This window comes from Poecilia formosa, unplaced genomic scaffold, assembly GCF_000485575.1.
Source record: "Poecilia formosa unplaced genomic scaffold, Poecilia_formosa-5.1.2 Scaffold67, whole genome shotgun sequence".
Taxonomy (NCBI): domain Eukaryota; kingdom Metazoa; phylum Chordata; class Actinopteri; order Cyprinodontiformes; family Poeciliidae; genus Poecilia; species Poecilia formosa.
Window position 1 is genome coordinate 995,520 of NW_006800006.1, and position 18,369 is coordinate 1,013,888.

Below are 18,369 nucleotides of genomic sequence, written 5' to 3' on the forward strand. Positions count from 1 at the left end.
GCATACTAGACCTTTGAGCATTTTTGCTATAACCTATCTCCATAATTAATAAAAAAAAAAATAGAGTGATGAACTAAAACTAAAATTTCACTGTTTTGGAGTGAGATTGAAACCTTCCTTCCATTTCTCACTCTGCCCAGCTAAAGCAAAAATACTGTTTCACACATTGATGATTTTGCTTGATTATTGGAAAAAGACTTATCTACACGAGTTTCATGTTTTAGACTGAATCGCTGAAATGAATAAACCAATGATATTATGATTTACTGAAATGCGCATATCTAAAAACGAAAAGGGGGCCCTAAATTAAAATCTGCTTATGGCCCCAACCAGTCTTGGACCGGCTCTGCTCACCATCACCGTTGTCATCATCAACCTTTCCTAAAAACTTGACTCCAGCCAATGATCTTTCTCGGAGTTTGTGTTGCCCTCATCATGATGCGCTGGCTCGCCCTCTCGCTGTCTCACTAGAAGAAGAAAAAAATCCTGAGGAATAAAAAGCTCTCTTTGTTGAAGCCAGAGATCATTCACTCACCAGCTCGCTCTGCGAAGAGGAGCAGCAGCAGGAGCCGGAGCCCCGCAGCCTTCCCTGGGCGTATATTTCGGTTTCTCGGGCATTTGAGCAGAAGGATTCCGGTCCGGGTGATGAAACCTGCCCCTCGCCTCGCTGCCCACCTCCGGAGAATGTCTCAAAGCGCGAGGACGGCCCCAGCGTGAACTCCGCCGCGCGCATCAACTTCTCACCGGGGAGCGACGGCACGCGCGGACCCGCCGGCGAATTAAAGTTAACGAAGATTGAGAAAACTAGTTGGAGTTGTCGCCTGAAGATACGAGATTACCCGCAGGGTTTTGGTCGGATTTCTGAATCAGGACGGCTTTTCACCAGGATAACAGGTTCTCAGGAGGGCAACCTTTAATATTTGAAGGCTGAAATTCGTTATTTATTTGTCACTTTTTTCTCTATCCATCTCTGGATGTTATTTCGGACTCCTGATAATCACCCACATCTGCGCCACGCGCGACTTTTTTCACCCCTACCATCCGTCCTCCCTCCAGTCCGGAGAGAATGAGGTGTCGCTGGGTGAAGCATGAGCCGTCAGAGGATCAGTCATAAGCGGCTGTCTCTGCTATGGAAGGGGCTGGCGGTCCTCAGCCTGTGGCTATGCTGCGGCTGGACCTCCGGGGCGGCCGGCCAGGGCGAAGGCGCCCCCGGCTCCCTCGAATGGCTGCTGTCGGATAAAGGACCCTTTCACCGGTCGCTGGAGTTCCAGGAGGCGTTGGAGAGATACCAGCAGGGCTTCAGCACCCGGTATAAAATCTATAGGTAAGAAGACCCCCATTCGGTAGGTGCTTTAGGTTTGGGTAAGCATTTTGCTTAGAATAACAGACGGGGGCATTTCTAGAAAGTTTTAAAAGGGCGAGCAGATGGGGGCCATATTTTATCCACCAAAGTTATTAAATTTATATTGCCTTTTTTAGTTAAACTGACCAGTCAAAACGCCTTTTAAGCCCAGGGGGGGTAAACTGTAATCGACCCCTCGACCTTCCTATTGCAAGAAAATTACTCTATCCAACTATAGGGTGAGTGAGGAGCATTCAAAATTGGTACACTAAATAAATAAATCAGAATTATCCAATATGTTTAAATAAATATCACACTCCAGTGGTGGTTCTAGATTAAGTTTACCAACATAAAACAAAAGAATGAAACAAGCAGGTCAATAGTTCATTGTTTGATATGTTAATTGATCTAGTAAATGAAATGTGTGATCTAAGGATGGCTAAAACTTATAGTGGAACATCTTGATTTTTAATTTGTTGCCAATGTAAAACAGTGAAGGTAAAAAAAAAAAACTGGTCAAAAAAACCAATTAGCTATATACAGCTGAACAATAAAACAATAACAATATATATCGAGATAGACACCTGATTAATATCAATAGATAATATGTCTGATAGAATATTCAATATTCGATATGTAGAATTGAGCCATAACCGCACAGCATTCTGGGGGATGTAGGCAGAGAAAAAGGCTTTACCCGGTTCATGTCGGGTAAGCAAGGTGAATGGCATCAACTAACTCACTCAGTTTGGTTACCTAGCAACGACCTATTGAGTAACTTGTGCAGCAGGAGTTTCATGTTTTACAACTGTACCTCGTAATGACTTAAAAAAAATAAAAACAAAACTGTAGATAAAATGGGAAAGGTCATGACACCAGTATGGCAATATTTCAGATATTTAAAACTAAAAACTAACCAAGAGTTATAAATTTTGACTGATATGAAATGCTTGTTTTGTTATATGTTTTTCAGCCATCGTCCATCGTATCGTCCAGCCCTATAGCTGTGGTTTCTGTGTCAGTGCATATCATCTTGGTGGCCATAACAGAGGCCAGGGCCAGTTCTGACAGGGGCGCTGGCCCCTGTCGGTCCCTCATCTAGAACCGCCCATGCCACTGATTGAAACTTTTTCTGTTCTTCAGTGAATTTCTATTTAAATATGTATTAATGTTTGGACAGGGGTCAAGGAAGCATTTGTACAGGGAGGCAAAACCAAAGGAATTTCTGTCATATTTTCAGGGAAGGAATACATAAATAAATAATTATTCTTTATTCAATTTATATAAAAAATATAATGCATATCAGTTTTTAAGTTGACAGCCATATTTTTATTATCTATTTTGGGGGGAGATTTGAATCTCAAGGGGCCATGTCTAAACCACCAAAAATCAAACCAGGATTTCATTAGCTTCTGCTACCAAAAAAAAAGAAAAAAAAAAGAAAAACAAAATTAAGATTCTGCATATTTTCTAGCCAAGTGGGGCAAGTGGGAATGCTAGCAAATTTAAAGGGATGACTATTGCCTCTCTGGGCCCCACTTTAGCCCCCCGCTCCCACTGTTCTGAGCCCCAGAACATTTTATCAGCATAAACTAACCAGCGTCATGTTTGCAGTTAAAAACATGACGCTGTTTTGCGTTGCCTCACAGGTATCGACAACCGCATCAAATTAGCAGACGAGCAAAGCCGAAGGACAACTGGAGCAATTCAAAGTGCGCCTTTGCTTCCGTCGTTAAGTATTCAGACCGCAGTCCCCCCTCCAACCCCCCACCCAGACTCGTTCCCCGGATTAAGACTCTGGGATATTTTGGGGCTGCTTCTTGTGAATGACCTCTGCTGCAGGAGAGCAGGAGTTAATCCCCTTACAGTGCACGGAGCGCTGCATCCTTTCTGCCACTTCCTGCAGCTGCATTAGCAGAAGCTTCTGCCACCTTTGTCTAACTGTTCCTCACAAGCATTCCTGTGTATGCAGCTGTTAAGAGCTCATCGGAGCGTGCGCCTCATATCCCCCCCATCTGTCAGCATTTAGGCTGCGCGCAGAGGCAAATAAGCCGGTCTGAATCCTCTTCGTGATTTAACATGTTCACACATATTCTCCCTGCTCTCACAGTCCTGTGGGGTTCGGTTGAAGAATAGAATGCTTCTTTTCTGTGGGTGACCACTGCCAAGGGTTTAACCAAGTGGAAAAAATACTTAGCAGGCTTCTTGCAGGCGAATAAATCAATTTCTCCATTTTCCTATCTCAGGAATCAGTTTCTTTTTTTTTTTTTTTTTAGGCTCTGCTGCTAATCATTTATTGAGACCCGCATTGTTTATTTTGCTTTTCCTGACGAGTCCGCCGCATCAGCTTTCTCTGGAGTCCCCTGACTTCACGCCTCTCCTCTTCTGAAATTAGTGAATAATCGGAGATAATTACAGAAGATGCTGACTGCCTGAGCCGTCGGAGGCGACCGGCATCGGTAATGGCCTGCTGCCACCGTTCTTCCTACAGGGTGTTTTTAAACGCCATGCTCAAGTCCCATTTCCTCACATTTCTGACCCGACGGCCACTTGGAGGGATTATGGATTAAGCATTTTAAGCCTGACAGCAACATAAAATACAACTTCTACACAGCTCTGCATTCAAAACATCCATCAATGGGTCGTCTACTTGAAAAAGATTCCCACATCTGTCTGTCCTGCAGGCTCAATACAACAAAACGTAGAACACCATAGAAAAGGATGGGCAGAATTTGTTCAAATTCATTCATGAGTTATTATTTTTTTGCGGTTGGAGCATTTAGAAAACCTTTCAGCACATTTAATCAAAAAGAAAAACAAATTCCATTTCGAGAAGTAATTGTTTGAGCGGGATGACAGGAGACACATTTATAAGTACATCTAAATAAAAAAAAACAACATATTTTAAGTTGGACAGATTTTCTAGGAACTTCTCAGTGACCCTGTTTTCATCAAGGTTTTTTGATGCACATCTTGAAGTATCGTATTAAAAGTCGAAGAAAACATAAAAAATTTAAATAACTTTCTCAATATCGTAAAAAAGGATTTTTTTTACGCTAGCTTGAGGCGGATTTGGACTTTTCTGAAAAAAAGTGAATGTGCTAAAGTGGAGCTGGAAACATTTTCTGAATAAGGAAACTTACCCATGCATCAGTGCGTCAATGCCTTACCAGAGCTATGAAATTCGGAAACATTTACAAGTGCAGACCACCTGTATGAAGGGGAGTACTCTCCATTTTTCCTTTTTATTACAGCCATATCAACATAGCATCAACATCTGACAGAGTTATGCTGTCCATAGCCTGGTTGATTTGTTTCACATCAAAAGATGAAAACACGACTAATTCATATTTCCTTTCTTTTTAAAAAAAAAAAAAGTTCACTTGAACTTCACATGACAGTTGATGGAAACACACGCAATGATATTCGGCTTCTTGTTTCTCTCAGGTATAAATATACAACATTATATGCAAACAGAAAAGCCTGTTAGCTTTAGTTGCTGGTCATTAGGCTTCATATGTTGAGCCACACATGTAAACATCACTGTGGGAAGGAAGGCGAAGAAAATTTCCGTAACAGGGTCTGAGAACAGGAACATCTTTGGATCGCCACATTCCCATAACAACCATTACGTTCTACCAAAAAGTGTACTGGATTTTTCTTCTATTATTACACTTTTAAACTTACGGTGGTTGCTTAACTCTACTAGGATTTTAACTGGGACTTTTGGCATCGACCAAAAGAGACTAAAAACTCAAACTTTTCAAAAACGAACACCTGCAGCAGGTTTGACGTTTAAACAAAGGATTAGTTATCTCATGCCAAAAATATGGTAAAAGAACTGTGGGCCTGTTTCCTTTTCCAAAAGCTCTTGAACCCTTGTTACAACGCATGACAACAAAGACTCTTAAAGAAAGTCTCTTTTTTTTCCCAGGAAAGTGATTCAAGCTTCTTTGAAGTCTTCCCTGGAAATTTCAAATTTGACTGATTCCAATTTTTATTTTCTGTAAACTGCAACACCTAAAAGAGAAACATGGTGCTGGTTCCTTGATGAAGGAAGTAGTTTTAAACCCAATAGAAAAAGAAGGAACTGCAGTGGTATTTGTGTGGTTTATTGGCCACAAAACGTGAGAGTCCTCTAAAAACATTTCAATCTTCACATTTTAATATTTGAAACATATTGTTTGAGTTACTATGCTTTATTGCGCACAACAGATACAATTTTAGTACTTCTACAGAAGCTAGCGTCTACAGTCTTCTGAGTTTGGAAGTTGAGCCAATCGGTGCTAAGGAAAATGACTGGCACTCCAGGATTGGCTACTTTGCAAACGCCAGCTAATAGTTTGCTCCTTGGCTTTTCAACTTCCCAAGTTGGATTTTTTAAAAAATATTTTAGATTTGCTCCATGTAATTAAAATCACTGAATAACCAATTTTTCTGTGAATAATTTAGAGTTATGTTCCACAGGAGAATCTATTATGCGACAGACTGGCGACCTGTCCAGGATGTACCCCGCCTCTCGCCCGGAACGTTAGCTGGAGATAGGCACCAGCACCCCTCCCAACCCCACTGAGGGACAAGGGTGTTCAGAAAATGGATGGATGGATGGATGGAGAATCTATTAATACTCAACCTGAATAGGTGCCAGTCCTTTTTATGCGAGGCCCTACCTTTTATCAAACCTCAGAAATGCATCAAGGTTAGTGCTGTTAGTTGATGCATTTGCAAACTATAAATGACTGGAGTTCTTAGATCTGATACATTCCCGGTGTTTCTCAATCAGAGTTAATTAAGGGAAAATTGGCCGATTTTACTCTCTTGCTGTTTGACTGGTGCATGTCCATCCAAATCAACACTGAAAGGATTTAACAGACACAAAATCGACCTTTGCCTAAGTGCTGCCCTGTTGGAAAAATACGTTACTGCCGACATGGGTCACCTATAATTGTTCAGGCTGTGATTTTGTGAAAAGCAATTATTTCTTAATATGGGATCCTTCCCACTGAATACATGTAGTCAAATTAAAAGTTCAAAATTTTCTCCCAAAATATTTCATCGAGAGATTACAAAACTGTAATAAAAGTTGAACACGTATTGAGGTGCTAGTTAAAGCAGCAGTGACGCCTGAGATGATTTCTCTACAGCCTCCCAAGCAGCCCGAGGGATTGGAGTGCAGTTCTACCCCTCTGACCTCTGTAATAGGCCAAACTCCACAGTGAACATAACATAGCTGTCAGTCATGTGGCAGCATGTGATTAAGCCGTCAGTTTGCTCCCCCACAGCGGCGCATTTCAAACTATTTTCCTCCATTTCCAAAAAGTTTTCTGTATCATGGCTGATTGCCTTCTGTGCACACACCGAGGCTTCCTGTTTACCCAGAGCTCCACCTCCTGTCACCTCTGCTGTTCGCCACACGCTGAGGGAATAGCTGCAGGCTCAACCACCATCTGTCCAGCAGAGATGGACGCTCATCCCATCCTATTGTTATGATGATTGCTTGTAATGACACACTCCACACCGCCCCAGTTCACCAATTATCTCTTGTTCTTCTCGTGGCACTGATATAATGGCCTCCCGGGAGGAGCGGGTGGAGTGTGTATGTGGAAGAGCAGGCAGCGCTTTGAGAAAGGTACACTAACCGACCGAGCGAGGGGTTAACGAGTATCTGGAGTTCAACAAGGAGTTTTGTCTTAAGGCCACGAGATAACAAACACAATGCGAGATGCTGTGAGATTTTGGTGTTGTAGCTTGTTTTTTTTGTTGTTTTTTTTGTGCTGGGAGTTTTGCATTGCAGTAAGTTTTGTTTTCTGTATGTTTTTTTTTTTTTAACTAAAGTTCTGCACAGTAAATCACATAAAATATTTCCCCACTGGGCTGCTGGTGCTCTTTTTAAAGATAGCAGCCATTTCTGAGATATACAACCATGGACGAGTCAGCTGGCAGTCCTGATAAATGTGTAAAAAACCCTGAAATAATTTTAGCTTTTATTGCAGTTGGATAAATTCATTCTGAATAAAATCCAGCCTTTTATTTGAGTATGCTTACCATATTTTAAGAATTTATTGGTTTTAGCACAATCCCAGGTTGTGCAATTATTGATAGCAATATCCTTTAACCTTCCTGCGCTCATAAGAGATGGGGTCATTTGGACCCCACAAGCTTTTTACTTTGTGTGCGGTCTGGAGGGTCACACTCCACATGCGCTTTTACAAGGTTTTTTTTTTTGTGTGCGTGTGTGTATCGTTTTGGGAACTGATAGACTTATGGGATTTATGATAGAATGCAACTTGGGAAGAAGAAATATCCAGTCTCTGTGCCACTTGACATGCTATTAACTTCCATTTGCAAAGCAGCCGATCCAGGAGAGTCAATCATTTCCATTACTCCCAAAAGTGGAGACAAGGAAGACTCTAGAGATGTTAGGTAGATGTTTTCTACTTTGCAAATTAATGCAATTTAGGATATACATTGTTTTTATCTATGAAAATACTCAGTCTTTGGAGGGGGTCACGAGTATTTGCAGATTTTAGCAATTCACAGGTGACTGTGGTTCCTAACACCCACGAATACTTAACCTGGTGAAAACAGGCCCCTTGTTCTACGCTTTGCTTCGTCCAGAGGCTCTGGGCTCTTGCCTATTGAGAAACAATTGCTTTCTGGAAGCACGGAAATGTTAATATTTGGAAGCGTGGCCAACACGGACTGAACGTCTTCGCAAAGCCAATGTCCAATGGCAGTCGTAGTTTAGGTTCCATTGCTGAATCTACAGGCAGACTACAATTATAAAACAGCACAAAAAATTGACGGCATCCTTCACAACTTCTCCTTTTGTTCTCTGATTGGCTGAAATTCTACTGGAGAAATCCAAGTCAATGGGAAAAGCACAGATTGAGCTGTGTAGCGAGATTTGAGTCCATCGTAATTGCAAAGAAAGGCAGTGGCCAGGCTAACAATAGAGCACGTTCACTGTTTACAATTAACGCGCATCAATCAAGGCCTTCAACATGTCAGATCCACCATTCTGTACAGGGCAAAATACATTACTGCACTGTAAACTTGGACAGTTTTTAACAGGATATCCAGATGCTGTCATAAGATTCCAGGCTGGTGACATTGGATAATCCTCATTTGACTTATCTTAGAAAACTGTTGGTCAGCAGTATCTGATGCAGATAGTAAGGCATTGTGACAATGCACAGCAACCTTTCTCAGATTTAAAACACTGAATGTATATGTACGGCCTGGATCAAGAGCTCAGCCACATACATACTTACACAGTTGAATGCTGCAAATTGTAGGCCAAGTTGGATCGACTTGTGTCATGTGAATGGCTACATATATATTTTTAATTTGGGGTTTGTCTTCATTCCGATCTCTAACTCGAGACAGTTGAGACTACTGCTAATTAGCTACACTCTTGCTAGCTAGCTAGCTTTTTGTTTTGCGTCTCTCACGGGTTAAGTCCAAATTTATCACTACAAGTTTTTACATTTCTGTGGAGCAGTAGGTCTTACATTCCACCCATAGTGGTATTAAAAACTCTTAAACTTGAGTTGTTGAAAGCTGATTAGCTGAAAATGTGTGTAAAATGATTTGCTGCATCTTAGTACATCAGCTACAACATGTTCTGACCAAAGCTCACAGTTCTAATTAAAGTCCCAGTTGAGTTTACCCAACTCTACTTTAATGTTTGGTAGGGGAAAAAATGCCCTTTTTGTAGCTTCAGATCCAAATTGGCTTTTAGCTTGTAGATATCATCTAGCTGTTGCTATGGAGACTTGGTGACACTCTTAAGGTTTTGAGGTTTTTCTTACCTGCTCACTGTGCATGTTGGCAAGATAAATATGGCCATGTTTAGCCACAGCCCAGTCTGTGGCTAAATGTATTTCCAAATGGGAAAAGACAGACATGAATTAATTTTAAAAGTTCCCCCTTTTAAAGTCTGACCAACAAAGCAGCATATTAATTAAAAATTAACTTACCTATATGTTTTGAAGGAGTTAGGGGTACTAATAATTGTGGAACTGGGTAAAAGTTTATTTTTTAAACATTATTTATGAATATGACATTTATTTCCAGCTGAATGAATATAGTTTCTTCAGTTTCCATTTGTCAGATTATTTTAATACGTTAGGTAAGGTAGTATTGACAGAGATTTGTGCAGAGAATAATAATGAGGAAAGTTTAGCTGAGGTTATTTGCTGGCATCAGTCCATAATATACTGCAATATTCTAGTATTTTAGTCGAGAAAAAGTACAGTGACTGAAAAATGAAAGAAGTTCAGTTAAAAAGGAGCTCCTCTGTGCTAAATATTAAGTTGACTGCGGTCTCTTCTGCTCAGTGCATGAAAGATATGAGGAAATATTCATCTCAAGGAAGTCTTCATCTCATCTAAAGCTGAAATGAAGACTTTACTAGTTGAACTGCAGTAGCAAAATAAAACACGTTGACGCGCGGCATTTAAAACATTTGGAGAGTTTAATTTATCTTCTGAATGCCAGCTCATCCCATGGTGCTCAGCTTGTTCAATAACCAAACATGTCAAATTAACTACATGGCAGCTGCTATAAAACATCTTTTCATTTGGCTGCTTCTTTATAGTTTAATTATGTTCCCTTTTTACTACTAGAATTATGCTGCTATGTCACAAAGACATAAGACAACATAAACATGACTTAAAATACTCAAAATGGAAGGTATTAATGTACCGCAGCCAATGTCTAATTTTTGTAAAAAAAAAAAAAAAGCATATGAATAAAACAAGCAGCATTTTTATTATGTATTTACACCTAGTGAGAGTATTACCTACAGAGGTTTCAGTAATCTTCCTTATTAGGAAGAGCTCCATTGTTGGCTGTGAGTACAGCAACAAACACATTTTATTCAATTAAAGTCTTAATTTGTCTCATTCTATTCTATCATTTCTGCTAACTGTGAGATGATTGCCGTCTGAAGCGACGGAGGCAGATGATTGATTCCAGTGAGCAATGTTTAGAAATTGGCTCAGCTCGTGGTCAGTGTCCTACGCAGATTGGTCTATTTTCTCTCTGGCTGATATGGCCAAAGCAGACGTCTGTTTTTCCTTCAGGGACTCTGCAGATCTGATAGTGGAGATATTCCAGTTTCCTCTGCAGATCTTTGGTGATTTTCTCAAGCATTCATGTTTTACCAGCCTGTTTGAAACCTGGCCTTTCCCAGACTTGGCTTTGTAAATTACTTCCATAAAGAAGTGTAGGCTTATATAAGTTAGGTAGTACATTGACCTTTCTCTAGTAAACACATAATTGAAGGTATTTGCAACCACAAAAGAATAAATCATCTGGCTTCACTAACTCACATCAGTGATTAGCCAACTGGATACTGAAAATTCAAATATTTTTCCACCATACATAAGCTGTGGTGGGAAGCACAAGCACATACTGTTCAGTGTTGGCGCTTTGACTGACTGAAGTAAATTCAAACTTAGCTATTTTCAGTAGCAGTGAATTCAGAGGAAAAGCAGAGATTTAAGGAATGATTTAAACCAAATGATATTTCCTATGACATGCTGTGATATGTCTGCAATTCTTTAAGGAGTAACTAAACCTCAAATCAACTTCTGCTTAAGCTAAGCAGTGTGGCTGTGCAAATCATGACATTTTCGTGTAAACTTGTTTAAAAGTGGGGTATTATGTATTTTCCAGGCACATGTTCACTGTTACTGTCAATTGTCATGAAATGTATGGATCAAAAATAACTCAAAAGATGTTTGACTTCACATCACAGCTGTATCTGATGCCTTTGAAACTGGCCTCTGTCTCTTTAAGAACCTCCTACCCTTTCCGACACTCCAGCTTCTTTATGCCATTGATGTCGTTTACAGCCTTATTCTTCAAAAGAGTTTGTATAATGACCTCAGAAGATGTGCAGTTCCACTAGGTGTTTGCTATTTGCTGACCACCCCCTCCCATCCATCTCCACACTTGACCACACCCCTCAGAGTCTCTTGGCACCACACACTTTGGTGGAATTTTTCTAAATTTTCCTGTTTTGGAGATATGCTTCACATCATACATTGGGTTTAATCAATCAATTAATCAAATTTATTTGTGTAGCAAATTTCAGCAACAAGACAGTTTCAAAGAGCTTCACATCATAAAAACACAAAAGTACAAAGTCATAGAACACAGTCAATAATTGAAGCATTACACTTTGTCAAGTGCCAGTGTTACACATCAGAACATTGGTTAATGTGTCATTCATAATGTTTCAAAGGTTTTTAGCCTAGGTTAGTTCAGCTCCACTATTAGGATGTAGGAGAGATAGCAAGCTCTCTTACAGCATGTCATTACTTAATGGTTTTACCACCCCACCATCACGTTACCTTCTAGAACATTGTTACATTAAATAATAAGTTTCAGCATCAAAGAGAGCCTGAATACATGACGGTGCCAATATTTATGGCAATCAAACCAATTCTTGCAATATTGATGCTGTGCACAGTGATGATACGCAGCGCTAATACAAACCAACCTGGCTCTAAGCCAAAAGAATAATTGTACTTGCCCCCTAAACGCAATATCTTAATAATTTCCCTACAACTTCTATCCAGCATTTGCAATAACTGGAATGAAATCTTTTACATCTCTGTGGAGGGATTTTGAACTCTTTGCAGAAATGATTTAATCCACATTCCAGTGGAGGAGAGGGTGTGAGTGTATCGTTGCTGCGGCAATGCCGCTGGAAGAAATGTGACAATTTCGGTAAATATAAATGGCTCTGTTTGTATCGATTTGGACGCAGATGAGTATGTTTGAATAATTCATTTTTATAGTATCGATTGTATTGAGATAGCGATTATTCTGACAAGCCTAAGTCAGGCAGCTGACGCCTGATTCATCGTTTATCTCCACCTACTGGAATCCCAAAGTCTCAGAAATGGTTTTGTAAAACTTTCAATGCCTTTTTTTTGCCTATATTCAGAATCTCTTTGAATGACTTCCTGCTCTGGAAGTAATCAGTAAAACTAAAACTGGGCAATACGTTTTTCACACAGACCTTCAGGAAGGTAAATTCTTTTTTTCAGCACATGAACGCATCTATGAAGTTCTGTTTTTTTTGTTTGTTTGTTTGTTTTTTTTTTATAAAAGCTCAGAGTTTGTTTCTTACAGTAAATAGTAAAGCTTTTAGTTCAGTTTTCTTTCCAGTTCAGTGGGATGCGATGGAGTTTTGCTGTCAGCTCGACCTGAACCTCTGCATGTCGGTGTGTTTTCATCTTTGCTGGCGTTTCAGCAGAGTTTGCTCTGCTTATAGGAGAGACTTCAGTCGTTTCCGGCAGGCACAGCTGCAAATGGTGGCAGCAGCCGAGCCAGGAGGCTCAATCCAGTCTGGGTTTATTTTCTCTGTGTGTAAATCTGCTTTTCAACTCAGCTGCTCCTGTGAATCAAAACGTAACTAAGCAAAATATTAGGTTCGGTGTGTTCTTGCCTTCATAACCCCTGGAATATGGCATCAGATTTCTGTTTTCTTCCATTTATCGGTATATACTGTAAAACCCCAATAAAATAGCATCAGGTTTACATAACGGAGTATTAGGGCCATACTAAGAAAAACAAAGTAAAGTCATAATAATATGAGAATAAATTTGTACACGAATAAAGTCGTAATATCAGGACTTTATTGTCGTAATACTACAACTTACTTAATACCCTAATCACTTTATTCTTGTGCGACTTTTTTTCTCGTAATGTTACAACTTTATTCTGGAGCTATTACGACCTTAGTCTTGTAATATAGCAAAACTAAAGTCATTTGAGAATAAAGTCTTATTACAAGAAAACAGTCGTAATATTGCAGTTTATTCTTGTAATGTTATAACTTTCTTCTCGTACTGTTACGACTCTTGTAATGTCTTGTAATTTTACAAAATTTCGCAGTGTGACTTTATTCTCACAACTTTATTCTCATGATACTACATCTTTATTCTCGTAATAATACAACTTGATTCTCTTGAGTTTATGTCATTTTTCTGGTAATTTAGGGTTGTTTTTTTGTGGGGGTGGGGGGTTTCTTAGCGTTGCCCTAACACTCTCCATTGTTAGTGGGTGTAACGTTGCAAAAATATTAAGCAGCACAATGCTGCATTACATCCTAATACATCATACCTTAATGCTGTGTGTTTGCAGGGAGTTTGGTCGATGGAAAGTAAACAGCCTGGCGGTGGAGAAGCGGGACAGTTTTGGTGGCAGCGGTGGTCTGGCTTTGCCCCTCGACCCCGACCTGATGCACACCATCCGCCAGCTGGGGAGGCGGCCTACCCTCCAGATGATTACAGAGAGTCTAATCAAGAAGTACGGCACCCACCTCCTGCTCTCCGCCACCCTGGGAGGTACTGAGAGTGCTACACTGCAGGCCTGATTCCCCCTGCTGCTAACGGGATTTTCCTCTGCTTCTCCAGCACTGATTTTACCGTCTGCTGGCCGCCAAGCAACAAAGCACATGATTTTTCTTTTTTATTCCCCTTAAGGATGTTGTTTGGCAAAAACATCCAATCACTTGGTTTAACATACAACAAATACATTAGAGGAAACAGTGTTTGTGTGGTAATCTTTTTGGAAATGCTTTCTTTCAAAGCACCATTCTGTAATGACCTTAATTTTGTCTTGATTTTTTCCCCATCAGAACATTTTATAACAGCAAAACAGAGAAAAATAAAAAAATAAATAAATACAAATCAAGTACGACATTTTGAGGTTGAGGGGGAGATTTAAGAAACTGAAAATACTAATGATGACCAGACAAAAGTTTTGACTGTTTTTGAAAACTAACATTTGGTATATCATAATAATATAAAATGTCTTCTATTCTTATTTTGTAAGGTCTAATAAAAATGCCTAGAATTATTGTAATTCAACAGCATGCATCTATGTCCAGGCAGATGCAGGTGTCTGAATATTTTTTTCAATATAGCTAATTATTTAGCAATATTCTCTTGTGACCCTTAGTCACCAAACAAAACAAACAAAAAGAGCACTGTTTTTCAGCTGTTGGAATAAATCTTACTTATTTCTGCTGGTTACACTCTGTTTATAATTTTATGTTTTTCAGGGTACTGTATATTTTTTGTAATATTGTCTAGAGTTACAGAAATTTGCTGTCAATCAACTTCCTGTACGCTGCTCAATGTGCTAATGGTGGAAAACCAACTTCCTGTTACAGGAAAATTGTTTACCCACTGTCATCAGTGGCTATCCTAACTAGTGCTAGCATTCGTAGCAGGCTGTGTTGTGGTGAACCAGCTGTAGCTTTGCAAAGAGCAAACGGGATGAGGTGAGCATTGACAGCGCTAAAACCCTCCCCCTTGGCCTGATTAGTTGTTTCTGACTGAGTGGGGATTTCACAGATTATCTGTCTTATTCTGTCCCAACATAATGATGAAAAATTTTGTTTTTTCATTGAAGTCACCTACTGCAGCTCTAATCTAAGACAAAACAATCTTATCTTTTATTGACAAATCGTGTCACATTGGGAGTTTTTAGTGTTTTAGATTCCAAAGTGTTGTTTAACTCAAAAACTATATATATTTTCTACTTTGTCTTGTTTGTTTGTTTTCCCTGTGGTCGGTTGGCACCTATGTTTATACCTTAACAGACAGTTTATTTGCTTTAAAAACCAAAGTCTGCAGGAAAATCAAACACTGTTTTGCCACAGAGCAAAAACTTCAAGGGTAAGCCCACACCCACAGGAATAAAATAAATTTATATTAGCAGTTATTTTTCTGGGCATGTTTCCTGAGCAGGGATTCTGAAAACCTGACAGAAAATAAAAAGCTGTTTTGAGAAGACGGTGCAGCCGGTGGTGTAATCACCAATCAGGAGACTCAAGTGTCAACGGCAGCTGCAGACTCACTCGCACTAACAAACTTATTCATAGCTGTTCATTTATGTTGCACTGTTGTTGTCACTGTGTGTTCTCATGGAAACCGCAAATTTAAATTCACATCCGTGAACAGAAAAACTCGCATCACAAAGTGAACGAGTTGGATCCTTGATACTAGAACCATTTCTACCAATCTTCTCTCTAATTTAAACACTTATATTTAATCTGAAAACCCTCATGACGCCACGTTTGGAATGGCAGTTTTCATTGTGCAAGCATTGTCATTCTGTGCAGTCCCATAACCTGCAGTATTTTGTTTATCTAGGAGATTTAAGCAGATACTGGATCTATACATGTGGGTTAGGTAGTGGAGCCCCCAGAAAATTCTCCTGGGGTGACCAGAGACCAGGCCAGTAAAATATTTCTAGAATGACACAACAATAAGAATTTTATGTACATATTTTAGTTCTGCCAATCAATTAACAAAACAGATCAGATTAATCACACTAGCACTGTGATTCATAAATAAGCTTGAAATATAAACATACAGGTTTTCAAAAAAATGTTTAAGAAAACTGTTTTATTGTCTCAAACCAAACATGTCTGAAGGAAGGCTTAAGACGAGTCACTTTGTTTCAAACCTTTCTGTAGAAATGTTAAAGGGGCAGCATTATGTGTTTTCCAGGCATGTAGTGCCATTTTACAGCACAATGAAGTAACTATGTCATCTTCAGTTATTGGGATATATGTTATATGTATCAAATATGGCTTTAAAAAATTAGGCATCATAATTTAACGCCTTGAAATTGGGTCTTTAAAAAACTCCTGCTCTTTCTGAAACTCCGCCTTCTGGAAGTAAACACAACATTACTCCTATATTAACCCTTTCACAATGTTTTTAGCCAACATTTTACTGAGAAGTAGCTGATATAATGAGCTCAGCAGATGCTCAGTTCCACCAGGTATTTGCTAATTGATCCTGGCTAGTCTGAAGGAGCTGAGTGGGAGAGTTGCAGGGGTGGGGAGCTCTGAGAGGCAGAGCTTAGAAACTGCAGCTCTTTGAAGGAGCTTCGTCTCAGAAGGTGGCGATAGGTCCACCAAGGCGTTTTGCACAACTGAATGGTTACCATGGAGATTAAAGGATTTTTTTTCAAACATGCGTGAAAGAATCTAGGTAACGTTATTTCATGAAGTAAAGCTCAAAAAAGTTGATTTTACATAATCCTGCTTCTTTAACAATAAATTGCGTCTGCTTCGGTTGAAGGATAAATAATTGTTGTAGTATACTAACCTGGTTTTATCCAAACTTCCATGAGGTGTTTTTTAAAGCTAAATTTGCTTCTTTTCTTTTTTTTTTTTCCGAGGTGGCCATGGCCCCCTCGTGTCCACCCTTTGGGTGCACCACTAGGGTTTGGAAAACGCTTCTTTTTTTTGGTATTGAATATCTGTCACATCCAGCGCAGATCATCCAAGTTAAAGAAAAATCAATGCATTTACTTGACAAATACTGCAGTATCGACAGCTAAGTGATTAAAGAGAGCTAGAAAGACTCAGCCAGTCAGCCAGTAGTGAGTGTGCTGGACTTCAAGCTTTTGTTCTGAGGTGTGAGACTGACTGAGAAGAACATGAAATTTCTTCAGTATGTCTTGTTTTTCTGATCCATTCATGCAGATGCATACTTTAAACACAAAAGAACTAAATCTGACTGAAGAAAAAGGTTTCAAGTCTCCAACTTTTGTCTCAAAGTGTATCAGCCCTGATCTGAGATCTGTATTGTTTCCTTTAGATTTTATTTTCTGTCCATTATGATTAAGATAATCATGATCATTAGGGTAACTTCATTAGCGATCTCAAATAACCTCTATTTATTCATGAGGAGTCTAATAGATGCAGAGACCTTGTTTGTGTCTCTTCCTCCAATCATCCAAGCCATCAGTTCCTCCACAACACTTAATCACCACTGCGCTTTTCTATCTGAAAAGATCCTAATGAAAGGTGATTAGCGCCGCTCTGTCTGAGCTAATGAACCGCTCTGTCTGACTGTCACCAGGGGAGGAGTCTCTGACAATATTTGTGGACAAAAGGAAGTTGAGCCTGGACTCGTCGCCCGCAGGGGCCGACAGCGGCGGCGGTAGGGGCTCCAACACGACGGGGGCGGTGACTCTGGAAGCCCTCCACCAGCTGGCCGCTTCCTACTTCACGGACAGGGAGAGCACCCTGCGCAGGCTCCACCACCTGCAAATAGCCTCCACCGCCATACGGGTAGGTGAGAGTACAAGAAGCACACCTGCGGGGAATCAGACCACCCCATAGTCGGCGCCTGAAGGCATCTGTGTTGCTTCCCCCTTCCCTGCTTGGCGGTTTGTTAGCCCTCCAGCATTCTCACCAGGGAACGGCCACATATGAAATGTTGATACTGAGCCAGATTCTCTGTTTTTGTTTTTTTCAAGGTGGGGTTCTGAAACCTATTCAGAGTAAGATAAACAAAATGATTCAGGCAGGAAAGAATATTACTTCAGAACTGATAAATAAATACATATCATTGAATTAAGTTTATTCGTACAGCACATTTCAGCAACAAGGCAGATCGAAGTGCTTCAAGATGATAAAACCACAAAAATGAAAAGTTATAAAAATACCATACAGACAACAATTGAGAAACCTCTTGCAGACATTACATTTTGTTGAGTCCCATCCTCAAACTCATCATTACATATCAAATGTGTTGGTCAGTGTTCAAGTTATTATGGTTCAGAAGCAACCAGGTGGGTTTTTAGCCTTGATTTAAAGGAGCTCAATGTTTCAGCTGTTTTGCAGTTTTCTGGAATGATATTCCAGAGTTGTGGTGCATAGATACTGAATTCTGCTTCTCCTTGTTTGGTTCTGGTTCTGTGGATGCAGAGCAGACCAGAACCAGAATACCTGAGAGGTCTGGAAGGCTGATACAGCAACAGCAGATCTTTAATTTATTGTGGTGCTAAGCTGTTCAGTGATTTATAAGCTAATAAAATCTATTTTCTGAGCTTCATGGAAGGACTTTAGAATTGGGGTGAGGTGCTCTATGTTCCTGGTTTTAATCAGAACGCCAGCTGCAGCGTTCTGGATAAAGCAGATCTGTGAAGACACTGAGCCTTGGGGTAACTCTGATCAGACTTGAAATCCCTGTTCT

General features: G+C 39.9%; 1 protein-coding gene across 1 annotated transcript in view; it reads left to right on the forward strand.

Moving 5' to 3' along the window:
• Positions 1–349: 349 nt before the first annotated feature.
• LOC103139990 (BMP/retinoic acid-inducible neural-specific protein 3-like) overlaps positions 350–18,369 on the forward strand; it is a 41,474-nt gene continuing 23,454 nt past the window's right edge. Inside the window, exons 1-3 of the mRNA XM_007554889.2 lie at positions 350–1,324; positions 13,508–13,710; positions 17,251–17,462. Coding sequence (XP_007554951.1) covers positions 1,089–1,324; positions 13,508–13,710; positions 17,251–17,462 — 651 coding nt within the window. The 5' untranslated portion in view covers positions 350–1,088. The remainder of the gene's footprint in view (positions 1,325–13,507; positions 13,711–17,250; positions 17,463–18,369) is intronic.